The sequence below is a fragment of the Echiichthys vipera genome (genome assembly GCF_963691815.1).
Source record: "Echiichthys vipera genome assembly, chromosome: 13".
NCBI lineage: Eukaryota > Metazoa > Chordata > Actinopteri > Perciformes > Trachinidae > Echiichthys > Echiichthys vipera.
The window spans coordinates 19418867-19441270 of record NC_139838.1 but is presented as its reverse complement, the minus strand read 5'-3'; the positions used below and the strand labels follow the sequence as shown (position 1 = coordinate 19441270).

At 41.5% G+C, this 22404-nt stretch overlaps 1 protein-coding gene across 4 annotated transcripts in view; it reads right to left on the bottom strand.

Annotated features, from left to right (window-relative positions):
• Window positions 1–22404, bottom strand: part of slc45a4a (solute carrier family 45 member 4a) — a 188241-nt gene that overhangs the window by 156956 nt on the left and 8881 nt on the right. For all 4 annotated transcript variants that reach the window (XR_014593462.1, XM_083926122.1, XM_083926123.1 and 1 more), the window contains exon 3: window positions 11647–12915. Coding sequence is in view for 3 of the 4 variants with exons in the window: in XM_083926122.1 (XP_083782248.1) it covers window positions 11647–11950 (304 nt within the window). In the remaining variant the exon portion in view is untranslated. The remainder of the gene's footprint in view (window positions 1–11646; window positions 12916–22404) is intronic.

The following is a 22404-nucleotide window of genomic DNA, read 5'->3' as shown; positions in this document are numbered from 1 at the left end:
GGAGGTTATGTGCCAACACAAGCTGAAGGCTGCAGGTTCATTTGTGCCTCTGCAGCTAACTAGATCAATGTTGTTGTGCATTACTCCACTTAAAAGGGTCAATCAGGGATCTGAACTCTGTGCAAATACTGTAGCCGTAAGGTGTTTGAGTATTGATTTCTGGCGCAGGTTTGTTTACATCCGCAATATTTGACAACAAATAGAGAAAAAAAAATCAAAGATTGGAGTTCAGAGCTTGTTGGCCTTACAAAGGGACTGATTTGATCCACATTCAGGACATTTTTGTTCTAATTTAAAGTTATGGTGTTCCCATTTGCCCTTAATCTGCTGCATCTACTCCAGTCAATCATTTACTTCATTGCCCAGAATGCTTTTGGGTGAAACTTTGTTCAGTTACCCTAACCAATAGAAGCACTGTTACTTTCTGTATTTGTATTTGAACTTATTAGCTATAGAAATTAATAAAAGTTTTTTTTACAATAGAAAATGTTGTTGAAGAGATCGCTGTATGTTTCATGCAGTGGTGGAATGTAACCAAGTACATTTACTCCGGTATTATAATTAACTCAATGATTTTGAGGTACCTCACCTGCGTATTTCCATTTTATGCCCCCTTATTCTTCTACTCCACTAAACTTCAGAGATTTGTTCTTTTCACTCCGCTATGTTTATATGGATTTTATTTATTTTGCATTTGCATATTTTCCTATAACCTACATCATTTTGAAATGGTCCATTCTGCATGATGAGTACTTTCACTTTTGGTATTTTCAGTATATTTTGATGATGCTAATACTTTGGTATTTGGCTGAATACAGGACTTTTACTTGTATCCTTCTTCCACAGTGGTTGCTTGATAACAATAAAAGTTCTGCATTCTGGTCTCTGGGAGCTACAGTAACTCTCATTTCATAGATCAAATGATTAATCGATAAGGAAAACATATTATTCATAAATTGCTAATGAACCCATACAAAGTATAAAATATTTTTGTGCCTAATTTAAATCTTTACGCTTTATTTCTGACCATCTGTATGAAAAATGCTCCACGGGGTAACAGCTTTCTACCCAACACAGAACATCCTGCAGATATTTTTGAAACATAGTGTCCCAAACGCTGCTGCGATAAAAACAAAGAGGTAAAGACATGTACGCTCTCATGGACTGCAGAGTGCACGAAGGAAAGGGCAGAGTCAGAAGGAGCGAGACGTTAGAGGAGAAAGGAGTGAGTCATTGTACTTCCCAGCGGTAAGAGATGGCGAGAACATCCATCACTCTACAGACACACACAAGCTCCAGCACACACACACACACACACACACGCTGCACAGGCAAGGTCATCATTAACAAAGTGCCTAGCAGAGTGAAATACTGAGTGATGCATAGCTGCGTGTGTGGCTTCGCCAAAACAAAATAATGCGGAGAGGAGAATAGTGGTGGTAAGAAGAAATCTTAAGAAAACAATGAATGTAGCTACAAGATGATTATTTTTTGTACACACATTTGGAAATTATTGCTGAATTCATAAAAACGGGGCAAATATTCATGTTTATTAGTGAATGCATTATACTTATGTAGAACCCAGCCCAAGTTATGGCTTATTCTTAACAGGACACTTTACCTTTTTTAATTCCTATCTGTATCATGGCAATGTGGGCACTGTATGATGACTGTGTTTGTGTTATGTTTGTGTGCACGTGTGTGTGTGTGTGTGTGTGTGTGTGGAGGCTGGTTTTAAAATCGCTCATTCAGCTCGCTTTACAGCAAACAGGGGGGTTATTATCCACTAAATGTGTGTTTGTGTTTGTGCATATGGGTAAAAACCACCAACTGTCCTCTCTTTGTAAGAAGGTGGCATTAAAATTGCATGAAGCCTGTATGTATGCACGTGCACACACGCATACACACACAGCTGCTTCTAGTCAGCAGAGTTATGTAACACCACTGCAGTAAACTCGCTACCTCCTGCTGTGAATGAGCCGGACAGACGGAGAGAAACTGAGACATTTTTAGGCTTGAAAACTGGGGAATGTCCATCTGCAAATGTCCAAATGTATTAATTCAGTTCTGTTTTGATGCCTCTACCATCTGCCAATTACATTAATATACGACCATATGTGACTGACAGCAGGCAGGCGGACCCTCACACTGAGACTGACCTATCACACACAGGAAACTCCGAACAGCATCGCTGACTTCCTCTTTGCTGCCAAAGAGGCGATCAATGAAGCCAGTCAGCAGCAATCAGTCAGTAATCTTATGTAACCATAAATACAGTAGGTCACATAGTAGGTCAGCGGGAAGCATCTTTCTTGTGGTGCGTTCAGGTGCCAACTCAAAATGACATGAAATGTAAAAGTTTAAGGATGTTTCCCTTCAACTCAAAATGGACAAATGGGAAAAATGTAGCAACTGAATGGTAAAAAAAAGTATAAATAGAACTTCCATTCCTCAATTATAATGTGTGTAAACCTTAAGTTTGTTCATGCAGTATGAAACATGACAGGACATGAGGTCGCTAGTAGATTTGGACTTTGAGTTTGGATTTATGTGATTCACTAATGGTTCGTTTTTCTATCAGAGGGAACATACTTATTAGCTTTGCTATACTACCTACCTTTCCAAAGGTACACCTGTCGCAACATTAACAGAAATTCTAAATTGAATTGAGTGCTTAAACACGGAAGTGAGTTAGCATTTTTGCACTTCAGGTTCCCTCGTCTCAAAGTCAAAGTTCCTTTTTAATGGATTTTGTTCAGAGTGTTTACCACGGGGGCTACACCGGGGCTACACGGTGGAATTTGCATGTTCTCTGTGCGTGGGTTTTCTCTGGGTTCTCTGGTTTCCTCCCACAGTCCAAAAGACATGCATGTGTTAGGTTAATTGATGACTCTGAAGTTGCCCGTAGGTGTGAATGGTTGTCTGTCTCTGTTAGTTTCTATGTGCCCTGCGATAGACTGGCGTCCTGTCCAGGGTATACCCCGCCTTACGCCCGATGTCAGCTGGGATTGGTTCCAGCACCCCGCGACCCCAACAGGGACAAGTGGTTGAAGATGAATGATGAATGACTGTTTACCACAGCTTAAGAAATGTCCACATTTTTCTCCAAGACATCAAATACATCTGACAACAGCCCGCTACTTTTCTCTAAGCAAGTAGATGTTTTGCACATAAATTACTCCCACATTCTTCACTTTAGCCGGATATTTGACTGTACAAGATCAGTATGTCCGTATCCATCCATCCATCCATCCTTTTAGCTATATACTGTCAAAGTCAACGAGCGGCAGTGAAAGAGAGCAGATGTTTTTCTGCTGTCTTTCTTAAATACACACACATATAATAACCCTGAGGCGAGCCATCACTGCTTCTCTCACTCGCTGCTATTAGAGCCGTTGTGTTATGTTACGTGTGTGTGTATGTATGTCGTGCTGTTGGGTTTTATAGATTTTGTAGTCTATTCGACTAACTACTGTACTACAGTCCAACTTGTTTTGGATTTTCTGAAAAATAAACTGATGTTAAGTGGAAAAGCAACATAAAGCAGCAATTATTTATTTAGCGTTTATATTCCTTAGACAGTACAAACCATTTCAGCCCAATTTTGTGGCCATTATTAAGATTATCTTTGCTCACAAACATATTTTTGGTAATTAAATATCATAAATATAAGCTTTTTCTCTCATTTGACAGCCTGGGGTCAGGGTGTGGTTATGACTTTATTGTTTCATAATTAGTTTGTGCCTCAGGGTGATTGAAACAGCAGATCATTATTTGCAGCAGCTTTATGTCCCATTAGCCTTGTGCTCATAGTGCAGAGCTGCAAGATCACCTCTAGGTAAAGTGTTAGCGCAGTGTGGGCGATGTGTTCAAGTCTGATTTATTTCCATATTGGGCCTTCTGGATTGGGCCATGTGAATCTTATTAAACAAAACATCTGTAATGGGAGCTCCATAACCCAAATGACCAACGTTTACACTGGAAAACGTCAGACTTATTACAACAACAAATGGACCAAATGGACCTGTTTGGTGAAAGAATTCATTTAAAAGTCAATTTACAGATATGTCACCATTTTAATTTATTACCATTTTAATTTCACTAAGTGTCTTGTTTTGACATTGGCTGTCAATAAATATTGTCCTTGGCTTAATGTGAAGTGGTAGAACTTGGATATAAAAGATGTCATTGAGTTTTATTACACTGTCAAATGCTTTTATCACAGTGTCATGAACCATTTCCTTGGACTCAACTACAGAGCTACCATTACTGTTATTTCTGTTGTGGCTGAAATGAGATGTAGAGCATGTATGTCAAAGTCATAATGTCTATTTAAGGTTTGCTAACATTAGCCTTCATAAGCTCCTGGTCTTACCAGACAAATTAAAGCTGTAGCAACAAAGCCCTTGAGTGTATTGACTTGAGGATGTGTTTAACTTATTTAAACTCTTGTTGTTGATGCTTTTCACTCATTTTAATGAAATGCATCTATATGATGTGTTTATATACTTCATATTTTTACCAATATTCATACTGGGACCAGTATGGTGAGAGATTGATTAAACTAAACGTCATTTATAAAGTCATCATGTATCAAAACATTAATATGACAACATTATGGTGATTGTTTCTAAAGTGAATTGTAATTTGGATTACCCGTTTAAAAAGAATTTGTTTTCTCTGATGTCTCTTAGCTCGTCATCATCACCTGAGAGCTCTGTGGTGTTTTGTTGTTGATGATTTCACCTCCCTGGAGGGGGTGGGTTGGGAGAAATGTGCTGACAAACAAATACACACACACACAAACACATTCAACTCTGCATTCCTCACATATCTTACACTAATAGTCCGCACATACCTTACTTATCGCCTGTTGCGTAGAAAAACATGCACACCCATACGCACGCACATAACATGGCTTTGTCTTAAAGACTAAAGTTTCTGCCGACTCTGCACTTACATCACAAACACGTGAACGTGCCACTGTTTTGATTAACACTGAACCCTCTCAACAACCCCCTCATGGTCCACGCACCACAGTCTGGGAACCACTGGTGCATACTAGTGTTGCTGTTTGTCTTGTATTTTGTGCATCTGAATTACACCAATAACCCCGCCCTGCAACTGGTGATGTTAGCAAATAACCCTCTGTAAAAACCCTTTTGTGCGTCTCTGTGTACAGTGATAACATTAATAAATGAACAACGTTACTGCTGTGGTTATATAAAGAGCTTTGAATAGGAAGGCTTTAAATAACTGACTAGACTGGCGTGTTTGTCTCTCTCTCTCTCTCCCTCTCTCTCTCTCCCTCTCTCTCTCTCCCCCTCTCTGTTGAGACACGGTTAGAAGTGTAAAAAGATAACGCAGGACTGAAGATTGCAGTTAAAAGGCCTCACAGGGGAGCATGAATAAAATTCACACAGTCAGTGGCTCCCATTTCTCACTTTCCCCCACGTTTCTCTTTAGAGATGTTTGCCACTTATTTCACCTGCACCTTGATGAATCCTTGTGTCTGTAGCTTCTTCAGAACATGCAACACTTAATACATCTAGTCACCTGCTCAGTCCTCCACCTACTCTGTCCCATGAATGAGGGGTCAGATTATGTGTGACATCAAGCCAGTCATTTATATAACCCTGCATTACTGCAAGGTCATCTACTAGATTAGACCAGCTAACATGATAGGATCAGTCAGTGGATTATGTTACCTGGGATGCTAGCACAAACTATACAAGATCAAGCTTGTTTTGCTGCACAATAAATAGCATGCTACATCTAGCATGCAACATGGGATTCTTTTAGCATTTTGTAGATTGCTGCATGAATTAGCATGCAGCTAAAATCTGTTGAGTTCCTGATGTTCCATTGGTAAGATGCTACACAACACTATACTACACTATAAAAAAAAGTAGCTACAGTATTTGACAAAACCACATACTGTACAGCAAGCTTGTCCTGATAGCCGCAGGTGCTGCCAGTAGGACTCCACCACTGGTGGACTGTGCTGCATGCTAACATGCTACAATCTAGTTACCACGACATCTTCAAAACTGCAAATGCTCTTGTTAAATTCAGGGTTCCTTTAGTGTTTTCTAACTTAGAAAAGGCCCCCCCAGCCAACATCATAATACACTTTTATAAAATAAAATATAAAATATTAAAATAAAATTTGCGTTCAGGAGAAAAGAGCTGAGGTGCTATTTCAACACAGACACACCATGTATTTAATCAGTGAGACTATTGTTTAGACCCAGTCTATTCAATTGGCGGCCCTCAGGCCACATCCGGCCCAGTAGTGACCTCTGAGTGGCCCGGCAGAATCAGATATTTTTTTTAATATTTCCTTTATATGGTTTTTTTTTAATAGATGGTCAGTATGTTATCTTGCCGGGTTTGCCAGATTTGGAGATAATATTTACCAAAATATTGCAGATCGTAAACCAACAGTGGCAGGTTAAAGGAACCTTGCGGTGCTTCCCGGCACTTCCTGTCTGCGTCTGCACATCCACTATGTTTATTAAAAACAGCCGACTTTCACTGCTGTTTGGGATTGTGTTGTCTTTTTTTTTTAATGACGTACTTAACCCCACACACACACACACACACACACACACACACACACACACACACACACACACACACACACACACACACACACACACACACACACACACACACACACACACACACACACACACACACACACACACACACACACACACACACACACACACACACACACACACACACACACACACACACACACACACACACACACACACACACACACACACACACACACACACACACACACACACACACACACACACACACACACACACACACACACACACACACACACACACACACACACACACACACACACACACACACACACACACAGTACATGAATATGTGACTGAGTAGCCCCGGTATAGACGATCATCTAACTAACTAAACTGATCACAAGATGAAATGCATCAGGATCTGGTTGATCATTCAGTCTCGGCACGCAAATATTACTGCTGTGTTGATGTGTCAAACAGAAGGAGCTTTATCCAAGTTAAGTGAATAAAGTAAAGGTCAAGACACTATTACAATGAGGGTAAGCTTTCAGCAACAGAACCTGAATTAATTAATAGAATGACATTTCCTGTTGGATTGTAGTAATCTCCTTTAGTAAGAAGGCCTCCAAAGAAGGATAACTATGTTGCAGAGCTGCCAGCCCTGGACTGCATCTGGGTACCACACAGGGGGCACAGGCTAATGCTGCATGCACCGCTAATTAGTCAAACAAGGAAATAAACAGATTAGGCAAGACTACTGGTTTAAAAGCGCCCTTTGGGTCACCTTCAGACTGTTGTGTCCTGATACCAAACCAGACTCATGTGGTGAGAAGCGAACAAGCAAGTGAGTGACATCTTGGGGATCTGACCTCCAGCAGGGGTAAAAAACAAAACAAAATCCATGTCAAATCTTATTCCATGAAATGTAATCGCTTCACTTTTAATATGACCTCCACTGAAAAAAAGTCATTTTCATCCATAACTGAACCCTGAAAGTTGCAGACTGCCTGTGTCATGAAATTATTTAAACATAAAAATCAACTAGTTACAAGAATTTGGTATAAAAAGAATCAGAATAATAAAAGCTTTTCCCCTTTTTATGAATTTAAGACTTTTGGGACACAATAAACAGGGCCTTAACAATAAATGGATTTAATTTAAGAATCACTTCACTCTACATCAAATTACATTTTACATGTAATGGCTTATGTTGAATCATCTCACTCGTTATCACTCAATTCCTGCCTGCATTCATCATTTTATCTTGATCCTGGTGTCTGCAGGTATTTAACTCACAGTGCTTTTGTGTCTAATAACGTCCCTAATTTGAGACCAGTGAATGTCCTTGTAGACTAGTGAACTTTAACCTTGTTATAGATCATTCCTGTTGTAAATTTGAAGCAAAAGCAACATGAATGCATCGGATGAAGGCGTTTGTTGACCTTTCCTTCTGATTTGTCTGTCTGAGTATCACGATGCCTTAACAGCTTCCTCTGTGTACACTTTGAGCTCAGAAAGCTCGTCGTTATGCAATACATCATCCTCCTAACCAAAAAGAATGACACAACACACCGTCTGCACTCCTCCTTATTCCCCTCCCTCTCTTTTCAATCCTCCTTATCATCTCTCTTAATCCCTTTCCTATCATTGACTCTCTCTCTCTTGCTCTTACCTCACTTTCAGCCGCATCAAGTCATTAGGTGATGCTCTTATTCAAGACAGAAGGGAGAATGAATCAGAGCCCAATATTTACAAAATGACCCAGAGCTCCCCATGTGGAACATTCTCAATCAGCTTGTTATTATGAGTGATACATGAAAATGCTTTTTTCTGCCAAAGTTAGTGCCTATTTCACAGGTTTGAAGGAGGCGAGGCGAAGTCGGAAACATGATGTGTGATGTGATTAGTCAGTCCTTATGTATGTTAGTGCCTTTAGAGGAGAAGTGTAGTATGAGTGAGTGATGCCAGGAGCTCAGAGACAGAACAGAAAAGAGCTCTGCATGCCCTCCACACAAGACCTTGTAAGGTAGAAGCTTCTCTTTCTCTGGGTTGTGTAAATACGGGCTCCTTGACCAAATTGTGACACACACGCACACACACGCACACACACGCACACACATACACACACACGCACACGCATACGCACACGCACACGCACACGCACACGCACACACGCACACGCACACGCACACACACACACACGCACACACACTCCCTTTCTCTGACCCCAGCGTTGTGGGGCTACACACACAATGGTTTCACTCAGGACGGGCCAACCAGCCAGATATCCAGCTAATTCCAGTAGTTACAGTCAGTCTCCAGCATTAACCACATGGGGGGTGGGGGGGTTGGGTTGGTGTTTGTGTCACTACGCATGTTTGTTTGTTTGTCAGCAGGATAAAAACATGTATCAATCTGCACAAAACCAGCCATTGTGGGGAAAATGAATGCACTTCTAAATGGATCTACGTGACACAATCTAATTTAGCTTATCATTGATGTATCACAAGAACTGGAAAGTGACGCAAAGTAAGTAATATCTTTCCAAATTGCCACTGGGAACAGACCTTAAGATTACCTTAAATCTACTGTAATGATGAACCCACAAAGAATTAGCATCAGACTCTGCAGTTCAGAGCTTTTAAGCATCTTTCAGCCCGGGTTTTATTTTTACAGCCCGCAATTTTAGTGTTTTGGTTCATTCTCACCAGCCTTGTTTACAGTCAACTCCACTTCAAATGAATGATAATGTTGCACCGTGTCTGCTGGATGTGTAAACAGGCAACTGTTTGCTAACAAGTTTAGATTATATCCACATAACAAGGTGATGAATGTCAATGATGTGCTGTTCCACAAAAATTAAGCTTTCAGGTCTTTTCCCACAACAACTGACTGATCCATTAACGCTGTGATAGTCATGCTCAAAAATGGCTGAAATCTGAACACAGCTCCTGAATCTAGCCTCATTTCAGGCACAGCAAATGGGTTCATCTCCTTATATACAATTTAGTATATAATTCATACATGTTGCCCTACTGAGCACAAACTGCTTCATAATTCATTTAGATGGAAGGCAATCCCTATGATCAAAATAAAAGGTCAGCAGTCAACAGCAGTCAATTAGCCTGACATGAAAACACTGACATTACTGGATTGGCGCTCCTCATCAGTGATGAATCTCAACGAGACACCACAATCACCGCTCCGTCTGCTTTAATTTGATTTGTTTCAGCGGGACTTATCTGTAGCAGTTGTACCTGGCTCCAAAATATACTAAGAGGGGCTCAGACACATCCTGATCTAAACAAAATAGGTTAGAGCGGCTAAATCAGGGCTTTAAAATAATTACAACAGAAACATGCAGCAACTCCACTGGTCTGATACTATCAGGAGACAAGCCTGATATAAGGTATGAGTTATTATGATTACAAGGTACAAACTGTTTTTAGGAATCCCACCATGATTTTTTTAAGGCTGATTAAGGCTTTTGCCTTTAACAAGTATTTACGTTTTGCAGATCTGACCGGTAACCGTCCTTTTGCAACAACAGAAAATTGGAAGTGTTTCAAAGCCTTTCTCCCCGTGGCAACTCATCCTGGGTGAGCCAGCCAGGAGTCACAGTGGCCGCAGAGCATCCCGCCACTCATGCCGCTTTAGTTATGTAAGCTAGGAGATCACGCTACGCCTCTGAGGAGGGACGGAGAGATTTGGAGAGAAAAGGAAGGGAAGACGGAGGGAGGGATTGCATGGGAAGTGACTTTGAATTATAAACAAGGTTATGGCTGTTTCAGCTCTCTCTCTCTCTCTCTCTCTCTCTCTCTCTCTCGCTCTCTCCCATGTGCTTCCACTTCTACCCTCCCTCCTCTCCTCCTTTTCACTCTTCACACCCTCCCCGTCTCCTCTAAAGGGCTCTAGTGTATTCCAGACGAAACTTGACTTGGGGAATTCTCAAAGGCTGTCAAAGATGACGCGAGGTTCAAATGACAGTACACTCCCTGCGACTTTGTGTGTGTGTGTGTGTGTGTGTGCACGTGCGTGTGCATGTACGTCTGCGTGCTTGTGTGTAGGCGAGCTAATCTCCAGGCAGATCCAGTGGAAGTCCATCATAACAAGGTGAGACATCTAGCTGCCAAGGTCCTCTTAAATGCCAGAACAACGTCAGGACAAACAAAATGACTCTGTGTTCACGCTCACAAACTATATCAAGTGTACGAACACTTTGTATTCTAAAAATTACTTCTTATTCCTAATAACAGGGGTGTAATGTTTACATCCTGAATAACAATAAGAATATACTTTGGTTTATTCATCCGCAACTAAATGGTTGTAGCTTCTCCACTATGAGGATTTGCTGCTTTTCTACTTTTAAAATAATAATGATTAGTTTAGTATAGTATATATATATATATATATATATATATATATATATATATATATATATATATATATATATATAAATTAGCAAAACAAGACATTTAAAAGACGTAATCTTGGACTTTAGGAAATTGTGATGGCCGTTTGTCACTGTTGTACAACATTTTATAGGACGTAAGACCAAACAAATGAGTGATTAATCAGAAAATAGTTGGGAAATGATCTCCAGTCATTTTAATGAGGGCAGGCGGCAGAGAGGAAGCGGTTTTGACCAAAGCAGCGGGGGTATGAAGCTACCGTCACGAACGTGCACAGATTTTGCTCTGTTCACTGAGTTCACTGTGCTGAACTTCCGGCAGGCAGGAGACTATTTTAAAAGACTTTGCCTAATTGGGAAACGCTCTTGAAGGTTGATGCCCTGCAGTGTGAGCTACAGCTTAATTCCAGCAGGCAGACCTGCTTTTGACACTGCTGCTTTAAGTGCACAGAGAGCTTATTAGGAGCCTGCTAGGTGAGGATGTTGGTTGAGGAGGTAGGAGAGTGTGTGAGGTAGACAGCAGGAAGAAAATGAGAACAGCAGCAGGTGACTAAAGAGAAATATTACTTTAGGTATATACCACTTGTGCTTGTTTTAAATCGATGCACCTGTGTTTCAAGGTAAATACAGTATACACAGTGGATTTGTGTGTGTGGACTCTTTACTCACCTATCTGCAGCAGTACAGGTGTCACCAGTGCCGTTTCCATGGCGTAGCAGAACTCCCGGCCGAACATCACGGCCCCATGCATCACCCATCTTTTCAAGGGTATGCCTTCGACCGATCCCTCACTCACTGACTCCTCCCCTGCTCGACCTCCTCCGCCCCCCGATCCATCCGTCTCGCCTCCTGCTCCTCCTTTCTCTTCATCCAAGCCTGAAGCCTTGGTGTTTTTGGCGTTAACCCCGCCCACCAGAGACCCGACCTGCATAGTGTCGGCCTCTGTGTTCTGGGGAGGCATGGTGGAGGGCATGCACGCAAATGAGAAAACAAGTGCACCCCCTCTAATACACTGAGAAGAATTACCTGTAGCTGCTAGTTACTTGTAGTTAGTTTAAAACTAGTAGTGACTTAATTACAATCTTAACAAGCTTCAAATTGCAGCCTGCAGTAGTGTCAGTCCAGCAGCAGTAGTCTACTACTGCTTTAAAAGAATAATCACCAGTTAAGGGTGTTCAAAAAACGATGGCGTGCTAATACCACTAGACTAGTGATAATCCCAGCATGCAAGTTAATAAAATGTATCTTGCGTCCCTCTAAAAAGGCTATGGCTATAATAAATGAAGGAAAAAACGGATCTATTATCTATAGACCTGGCATGTGTCAACAAAACAAAACAAAAAAACTCGATCAGCAATCAGTTATCCTCTGAAAAAGTTGTACTAAAAAAAAATAGAAGTTGTCCTCCCAAAAGGCTGCAGCTTCAAATTCAACACAAGTTAATCCTCCTCTCGGCCTTTTGTTTTGTCCCAGAGTCGAGAAAAAAAAGAAAGAAGCAAAATCAGCTTTCCAAAGGCTTGTAGAAAATCCAGAAAAATAAAAGGAAGCAGTTGAATTTTCACAGGAAAAGTGTGCGGTACATTCCAAGAGTGAGTTTGTGCGTTTGCTTCTTTCTGTGTGTGTCAGGTGTGTGTGTGTGTGCGTGTGTGTGTGTGTGTGTGTGTGTGTGCGTGTGTGTGTGGGGTGTGTGTTTATGGCTTTTTTGTCATTGAGGTTTCTCCCTCTTTTTCTTACTGTCTATTACAAGCTGTAAAAATCCATATAGAAGACCATTCAGTGAGTTTCAGAGTCATTTTGTGTATAGAGGGCTTAATTGAGGGCTGGATGGAGTGGGTGGGGGCACAGAAGAGGCCGCTGGGGGAGGGGGGAGGAGGAGGAGGGCAGGCAGCGAAGGTGGGCGGAGCTCCTCTGAAAATCCCCATCGATTGGCTGATCAATCTGGAGGGAAACGCCGACAGGACGACAACCAGCAGGTGGAGAAGCACAGAACCAGAACGCAGGCGTGCCATTGGCCAGGGGGAGAGATGATCGGTGAGGTGGTTGAAAAGAGAGAGGGAGAAAAAAAAACATCAGACTTTGTGACAGCAATCTAACTTTCAAACATGCATCGAACAGAGCATGAGAGCTTTTGCTGCATATAAACAAAAAGTATCACTGTATTTTTCAACTTTGAAAGTCCCATATTGTAAAAAGCGAGATTTCCATTTCGGTTATGCTTGTAAAGCAGGTCGGTGTGTTAAAGTAAAGTATGTTAGCGTAGAAGAAACCCGTGAAAATGAGCATAATTTGAGACCTTTAACCTTTAACTATGTGAAGGCAGAATTTTTTGTGTGTGTGCCTTGACTGCTGAACTACACCTGTAAAGGTAAAGACTAATTCCCCACGTCCATCTCTATGGTACACAAAATGTCTCATTTTAAAGCTCAACAGACAATAAAATATGTTTCTGGAAACATTTTAAGCAAGGAAAAGATAAAGCAGTAATCAAACACAGATAAAGAAACAGAATCTTCTGAGTTTGACAGTTTGATCGGAGTTCAAGAGCCGCCATTGACACAGAGACTTCTCGGCTCTGATGGAGATGTTTTCAGGTTGGAAACTTGCAAATCCAGATAAACCTGACTGTTTTTTTGACAGATCATCGGTCTCCTGTGCAACCATTAGGACATAGTGAATAGAGAGAGATAAAAAAGTAACCAAATTAACTTTTAAGGACTGCGGATCAGCTTTAGATATCTGGTCATTATTTCTAGATAGAGATGCTGCTTTTATAAATACAAGGCTGAGAGCACCACAAAAATGACCTGGAGGCTGAAATGTCAGAGACTAATAATTCAAAACCTAGAAACCAAAACTATCTTTGTTTGCCAGAAACCATAAGGGCAAAAGAGAAAATGTGTATTTGTGTTATTTTGGCAAAACGAACACAAATGTGTGTGAATCTGGGAGCTGTGTGAGAGTACCAAGTTGGTGAACTCAAGACATACTCCAATGAAAAGGGTCCATTTTTAAACTGTTTAATTGGTTTGAGCACATGATTCATCCTCTCAGACACTCGGACAGTCTTTCAAACTGGACGGGGAGGAGGAAAGCATGTGTTTTATGTGTTGGTTTTTTTCAAACTGTGCTACTGTTTCAAACAGAGGGCTTGTGTGTGTTTGGTGAGAAGAAATGAGAGATATGCGGACAGGAAAAAGAAAAAGAGAAGGATGCGTGAAGGCCTTCAGATAATAACATGCCTCATAGAGAGAAACAGACTGCAAGTACGATTTCCCACAGAGTTAAATTACAAAGTGTGTGTTTTTGTGTCCAGCAGGCCACTGGATTATGACCGGTAGAGATGGCACGTTTCGTCACACCCAACACACATTAATGCTTGCCACGTGAACGGCACACACTTACATTATAAGTGCTAAGACCCTCATCAAGCCTCTTAGGAGGAGATTGAGAAAGAAAAACAAAATCAGAGGGAGGCAGGGTGGAGGGAAAGAGATGAGGAAAAGGAAGGGGGGAAGGATGGAGGGTTTGAGCAGGTGGGAGGGATAAGAGAGGGAGGCAGCGAAGTTAGAGAAGGAAACGAAAAAAGACGAAAATATTTCTTACTTTCTCTGGGTTATCTCTCTTTTCCATTTTCACTGCTCTCACATGTCCCCATTAACATTCATGATGCACTTAGGATGGTCATGAATATTTCACACACACATGCACGCACACACACACACGCACACACGCACACACACACACACAGACACACACACACACACACAGACACACACACACTTTCAGCCCCCTCCTCAACTGACCTCACACACTGCAGTGGATTACATAACAAGCCCTTTTACAGGAACAACAAATACACACTAATTAAAAATCTAAATGTAAAAATTAGAGGACCACTACAGAAGGAACACCGCCACTGCCCTCCACTGCCTTGGAGAACTGACAAAAGCCCCTACAGCAAGGCGTGTCACCGCATGCTAACAACAAAAACAACAACAAGTTAGCCAGCGGCCTCCAACTATTCCAGTGTGGTTAAATCGGGAATGATGGGAACATCCAAGTAGGGTGGGGAGGCTGAAAATATGGTCTAGGTTAGCAACCAGTCATCGAATGGTATGCATGTTAATGTGAGGTTTAACAAACAACATGCAGAGGGAACACACAATAGGAAAAATCACAAGTTATAACTTGATGGGTAGTTAAAGAGTTTAAAATACAAAAACACCAAAAGTAATCCTGCACAAAGCAAAAATGTTATGAGGTTATAAATGGATTTTCTATATTTAATGGGCCATTAGTTTTAGTGTCAAAGTTGAATTACTTCTGCAGAGTAATCATGGCTGCAACCAAAGATTATCTTCATTATCGATGAATCAATTCATGCAGAAAATGCATTGCATTGCCAGACCGATCTCCACGGTGCTGTGTCACTGGAGAATGGTCTGGCTGCACCCATTATCATTCTTGCATAGGGGAAAAAAATGCTCAAGCTTGTTTGTATTTCCTAAAAAACAATCACAATCGTCTTAGGTGGTGCTAACCCCCGGATGCAGCAACAGTGCCCTTGCAAAATAGAAAGCTGAGCAAGCGGAAAGGGAGGAGGAGGAGGAATACCATCTGAAGTAAGCGGCCAATGGCAGCCTTTATACCAACAGTCTAGATCCGGTGAGTCAGGCTATGAAGTGAAAAAACAGAGCCTTTGTTTGGTTCCTAAAATGTCACATCACACATTCAAATTTCTGTTTTGTTTGACCAGCCAAATATCCCAAAACAAAAATATTTAGTTAAATATCATTAAAGACAAAGGAAATCCTCACAATTCAGTTGAAGATGGAACTGGGAGTGTTTTGCATCGATTATCAGAAATCAATCTAACTGTTTAACGAGTATCTGTTTTTGTAAATTCTTCCCTGTGGTGTGAAGCTTCAGATACTGAGAATTGCGTCATTACATTTACAAGTGAGCCTGTGACTCTTTTAATACAATACGAATATCTCCTCGCGGTCCGCTAGCTGTCTGTTCTGTGTCGGGCTGAGTCACCCAACACTATTCCAGCTGAACAGCGACAGCCGTGTTTGTGCACGGGACAGGGGTAAGGCCATGGGTGCATAAAGAGAAAAGACAGTGGGTGCGAGAGGTAAGGTGAAAAAGGAGCACTGAAGAGAGGGAAGGTTGTTTTTGTTTGGGTGTTGAGTTATATCAACTATCACATCAATAATATCTCAACGATTGCTGACTCCACCTTTAACTGTCTTCAAAAAACAGACGAACAATCAGCAAACAAAGCAGTTGTGAAGAGGACTAATGACTGCTCATGAGGGAATTGTTGAGTCTGTCATAGAGTGTAGTCTTGACCTACTCTTTATGTAGTGTCTAGTATGTACAGTTAGTGTCTTGAGAACATATTTCACTTTAGTTCTGGCTCCAGTAACAGCCAAACCCCGTGGGCTGTGTACGCAACGCCACACAGCTGTCGGGCACAGAGCACGTCCATTATATCCAATTAAAGCAGCTCTACTTTCCACTCAACTATTTTGACGCAGCTCGTCTATTTTCCTACCTCTACGTGCGGCTACATGGCCCTCGCACAGGTAAACGGTATACATAGAACTGTGTAAGCATTATCTGGCCTGCATCTGCAATTCTCAGTCCTACAAAAGACACACACAAAAAGCAGTCGTGATCGTAGGCCCGTACACATGCAGCACCAGTCTGTTAACTTATTGTTTCTGTGTGTTTGTGCATGTGTGTGAAACCGTAACATGAGCTCAACTTATATAGAATTTCACCTCAGCTTTTCTGGGAGCCAAAATAAACATTGTACAGTCTCACATGAGAGCGAAGGGGGAGAGAAGGAAGGTAATGAGAGGGGATAGGGAGGATGGGGATGAAGCCGAGAGAAAGGAGCAGAAAAGCAAGAAAAGGCGAAAGAAAGACTAAAAGAGGGAGGAAAGCGGGATAGAGTTATGCTACGAAAGAGCTGGAAAACAGGCAAATAAAGTTAAATATCTGGCAAAAAAACGCATCCTCAGAAGAACTTAGAGGATGAAATAGAGACGCAGACAGAAGACGAGAGGAAAACGAGCAGGAGGGAGGGAAAGGAGATGCCTGAGTCCAAGGTCAGCGACAAATAAGGAGTTTATGGGTCTAAAAAAACATCAACTAAATATTGTCCACATAATTCTATGTTGCTTGTAATCACTTTTTATGTTGTCCACAGGCAAAATAGCATGAAAAGTCATATTTGTCTATTACACTTTATGTGTCTCGCAGATCATGACAAGCTCTCAGAATCTGTAAACACGCACACTAAACACACGTAACCCAGCTCTATTTTAGTGGGTGTTTATTCTTGTGTCACAGACCAGATTACCTGCGACACCAGCATGAAATCAGGTCAAAGCTAGGCCTTTCTCACTTCATCTCTCCATTCCTTGCTTCTTCTTCAGGCCTCGCTCTTTCTCTCTTATATGTAACAGGTAACATGAGAGAAACAGACTTGCTGCAAGCCTGATCATGTGTGGCACATAGTGTCAATGTGCAAATAAGCAGTGACTTGAATCGTAAAAATGCTTTGCATGTTTTTTATGCTCTTATGAAACCCTTTTGGATACCCTATAGGTGACATGATCCATTTCTGCAGAGCAGGATGAGACAACAGACTGTATATGTATTTGGGCATTGAGATGGAGCTGGAGAGGGAGAGGAGTAAGCCGCAACGTATCGGTCAATGAAGGCAAAAGGGTCCAAAATAAACCCCCACAGTATTTAACCTGAAAGGAGTGCTCCTCTGAAAATAGCATCATAGAAGATTAAGAAACCAGACAATTGAAAAACAATAAGAAGAGAAGCGGTAACCAGGAAAGTGTTCGAATTAACTTATCTCAAGACAAGGTCCACTTACGCATGGGTTCTGGAGCTCTCAATCCCATCACATCTGAGGAGCGTGTTTAAACATGTATAGTTTGGCAATCGGAATCAGAAATACTTTAATAATTCCAGGAGGAAATTGTTTAATCTAATATGAGTGTAGTCAAAAGATGCAAACCAGCCAGAAAGTGTACCTTGCGTTGTGACTGTCCTGTCAACAATTAAGCCAAATAGTTTAATTGTCTAAACGAGGCCGTAGATGAGTCAATTAATCAGTCAATCTGCAGAAAAATGTATTTTGTCATATGAACACTCATGACGCACAACATAGCACTGACCCACATAGAGCTGGATATAGATTACAAGGTTGAAGACTTCAGGATCAAGTTCACATACTGCTGTGGCCCATGAATGTTTGTGTGCACCTGTGTGTGTGTGAGTGAGAGAGAAAGAAATGGAGAGAGAATTTAAAGGAAGAGAGGTTTTACTGTGAAAAACAACAGTTTTTCAACCAAGGAGAGACCCAATGTCCTCATGTTGTGCTTTATTTGGTTGGATACGGGAGTATTTGTGAGCTTGATCGTCTGTGAAAGTAAGATATCCCTTCAGATACAACAGGTTCACATCAGACGCAGAAAAGATAGGAAGTAAGGTAAACTGGTTTTATATACTGCTACTGGAGATCACATTTTCACATCACATTTTATGCAACCTTTGATTCATTTCAATACCAGTCTGCTCCTGGTGCAACAAGTGTTTACTCTCAAAAATGTAGTAGTGTAGAGTAAAAGTGTTGACTCATTGTCTGTTTTCTTTGTATTGTATGCATACCATTCAAAAATATTAATGTGTCAGGGATTTAAACTAGACATTAAAGGGGCTGAGGATCTCGTCTCTGCTTTTTGCAGATGATGTGGTCCTGATGGCATCGTTGGTCAGTGACCTTCAGCACTCCCTGGATCGGTTCTCAGGAGAGTGTGAAACGGCTTGGATGAGGATCAGCACCTCAAATCTGAGGCCATCGCTCTCGGTGCATTGCTAACTCCGGGTAGTGAATGAGTCCTTACACCAAGTGAAGGAATTCAAGTACCTTGGGGTGTTGTTCACAAGTGAGGGGATGATGGAGCCTGAGTTTGGCCAGAGAATCGGAGCAGCAGGGGCGGTATGGCAGTCACTCTACCGCACCGTTGTGACGAAAAGAGAGCTGAGCCGGAAGGCAAAGCTCTCGATCTACTGGTCAATCTTCGTTCCTACCGTAACCTATGGTCATGAAAGCTGGGTCATGACCGAAAGAACGAGGTTGCGGGTACAAGCAGCCCCTATTGCAGCAATAGGTTTTCTCAGGAGGGTGGCTGGAGTCTCCCTTGGAGATAGGATGAGAAGTTCAGCCATCCATGAGGAACTCGGAGTAGAGCCGCTGCTCCTTTGCGTTGAAAGGAGCCGGTTGAGGTGGTTTGGGCATCTGGTAAGGATGAACCCTGTTCCAGATTATATCTCCACACTTGCCTGGGAACGCCTCGGGATCCCCCAGTTAGAGCTGGTTAATGTGGCCCGGGAAAGAGAAGTTTGGGGGTCCCCTGCTATGGCTGCTGCCCCGCGACCCGATAAGCGGCTGAAGATGAGTGAGATTAAAGTTGGCTCAAGTAAAATGTTGAGACACACCATGTTTGACAGGCAAAGGATGTGGTTTTAAAGTGTGTGTGTGTGTGTGTGTGTGTGTGTGTGTGTGTGTGTGTGTGTGTGTGTGTGTGTGTGTGTGTGTGTGTGTGTGTGTGTGTGTGTGTGTGTGTGTGTGTGTGTGTGTGTGAAAAATTCAGCTAAATGTCACTGACAGATGTTTAGTCTTCTGGGTCTTCTGCCTTTCACTGAGATAGTGTGACTGGAGTACAGAGGCTCTTCAGTCTTTAGCCACATACTCTCTCCCTGTCTCTTATACAAACACACACACACATTTGGCAGCACCGAAGAGAGTTCGAGGACATCTACACTCACAAAGGAAGAGTTGTACAGCAGCACATACAGACAAAACACAGTAACATTCCCATTTTGCTGGTGATATTCCCTTGAAAAATAACCATATTCCCAGCTTTGGGGGGCAGATGGCAGGGATAAGTACGAGAGAGAGAGAGAGAGAGAGAGAGAGAGAGAGAGAGAGAGAGAGAGAGAGAGAGAGAGAGAGAGAGAGAGAGAGAGAGAGAGAGAGAGAGAGAGAGAGAGAGAGAGAGAGAGAGAGAGAGAGAGAGAGAGAGAGAGAGAGAGAGGTAAACAGAAACTAGATGTGTGCATTATGGTGCAGAGCTGCTGCAGTGCAGAAAGTAGGTGGGGGGGGGGGGGGGGGGGGGGCACATGTGTATCAACGTGCACTAGCGTCAATGACAAATCCCTTACTCATAACACAGGGCTTATATCACTATACTGGCTGGTATGAATATGACATAACATACCTGCTGTTCACATACGTGCATCTATGACGACTCTGAATGATCCTCCAATCTTAACCTCGTCTGAACCTCACGACTGCCTCTCATCAAAATAGAAGTTACATGTCTCCGCTCACTTAACTCTTCACAGCTGTCACGGCCGATACCCGATACCAATCCGATACTACTGTTGAATTAATGAAGCGTATACCTTGCCGTGTGAGTGAAGGCATCAGGCTTCACATAAACATTTAGCCTTGTTTAAAAACAATGTAACAAACTAACACAGATGTACTTAATATTATTCATAAACAAATAACAAATGTACATTCGAAGCAAAAAAATAAAAAATAACACTTCCATGTAAAGTGCACCGCAAACAGATATTTCTATTCTAACCGGTGTTAGAGTTAGAACATAGAATTGAAGTGACTAGATTGATGTGTATGATATTACTAAATGAATAAAAGACTAGATCGGCCTCATTCATCCGATACCTGATCCAGCTAATTAGTCAATATCCAATCCGGGTATTGGATCGGTGCATCTCTAAATGCTGGCATTGTTTCACTGTTCTTTGAATGACTCTGAAGGTAGTCATGGTCAATCAGTCACTCTACCAACAGGCAGATCGGGTTTAACGAGTCAATCTGGCATATAAACTGACAGAGGCTTTAAAGTTAGTATAATATATCCATATAGACTATTATGAACACTTATCCAACATTCGACCAGGCTTCTTCGTGTGGAACGAGCAGGAAAAAAAATTCACCACCTTGTTGTGATAAATGTACTATTATGTACAGGAGTAGAGATGTTTTTCAAAATCAATAGACCAAGTATGTTGTTTTAAGTATACATGAGATCAGATCACTCTTTTATTCATGAAGTGAGACGTTAGTGTTAGAAAACAAGAACAAGTGTATCATTTAATTAAAATATGAACTGACATTTGTGTCAGATCATACAGATCATAATCAAACTACAATATGATGATGATATTATCAGATATGTCCATAGATAAGTAAATATATCTAAAAGTGCTTCTAATTCATTTAAATAAGACTTCTCCACCCAATTAAAAGAGCCAGCAAGCAAGTTTGTTCGGGAAACTACTAAGCTAATATCAAGCCAGTTTCACTTCATATTATTCAGACCATAATTATGAACAGCTGTGTCGGGAATTAAGACATTCATGCTTTTAAGTTGTATAAATAAGTCTTCGAATACTGCCTGACCGTAGCGCTAAATCTAATAAATATAAGGCAGTAAGATTGTCACGATAGCAGAATTTGGAATTTTGAGAAATTACTAGGATAAAAAAAAACAATATTGGATACCGCAGCAAAAAGGAAAAAAGTCCTTGGCAGACAAAATAGGATAATTAAGTTTTTTTTATTAACTATCTGAAGTGGTGGTACAGATTCCCCCCTTTATTATGTGTAGCTATCGTAAAGTTTTGAAACACAGGATATTGAAAAGTATTGAAGTATCCATATTTTTGACGACCTTGGACCTATTCACGCATATCATTATGTTCAACCTCATCCGTGTCAAAACCAGCTTTGGGATGTTGAACTTGACCAAGCTTCTCTGGGAGCCACTGTAGTGAGCTTAAACATAGTTTCTATAGGATTTCCCCAAACACACTAACTCATAGCACACATACTAGTTCCTATTTAAAAGGCTCAAGAAAAGTGATTCATGGCTTAGAAGTTCCAAAACAAGTCTAACTGGAGAAAAAGATGCTGGTAGTAAATTACCATCAACTGTTATGTCACCTGGCGTCTAAAAATGTGGCTCAAGTCTATTTTTGTGGTGAAAAAAAAGCAGGTTCAAGAAATATACAACCAATGCAAGTTTAATACTACCAAAAGTTATAGAGGAGAGGAGACGTGAGGAGAGGACTCTGCTGTGTGTCGTGTCAACTAGCTTTGCAGCCAGTAATAGCTCAGCCATCCTATTTATTTTTAGCCCAGCTGGCTAATAGGCTAGCTAGTTAGCACTCTGACTGGCCCACAAACACCCTGCAGTCAGTTCACATCCAGAGCAGTTTGCACAACACAGCTAGTTAGCTCATTTTCTCACTGCATTATGCTTTCACAGGTACTGTTGGTCCCATGGGTTTCAGGCTATT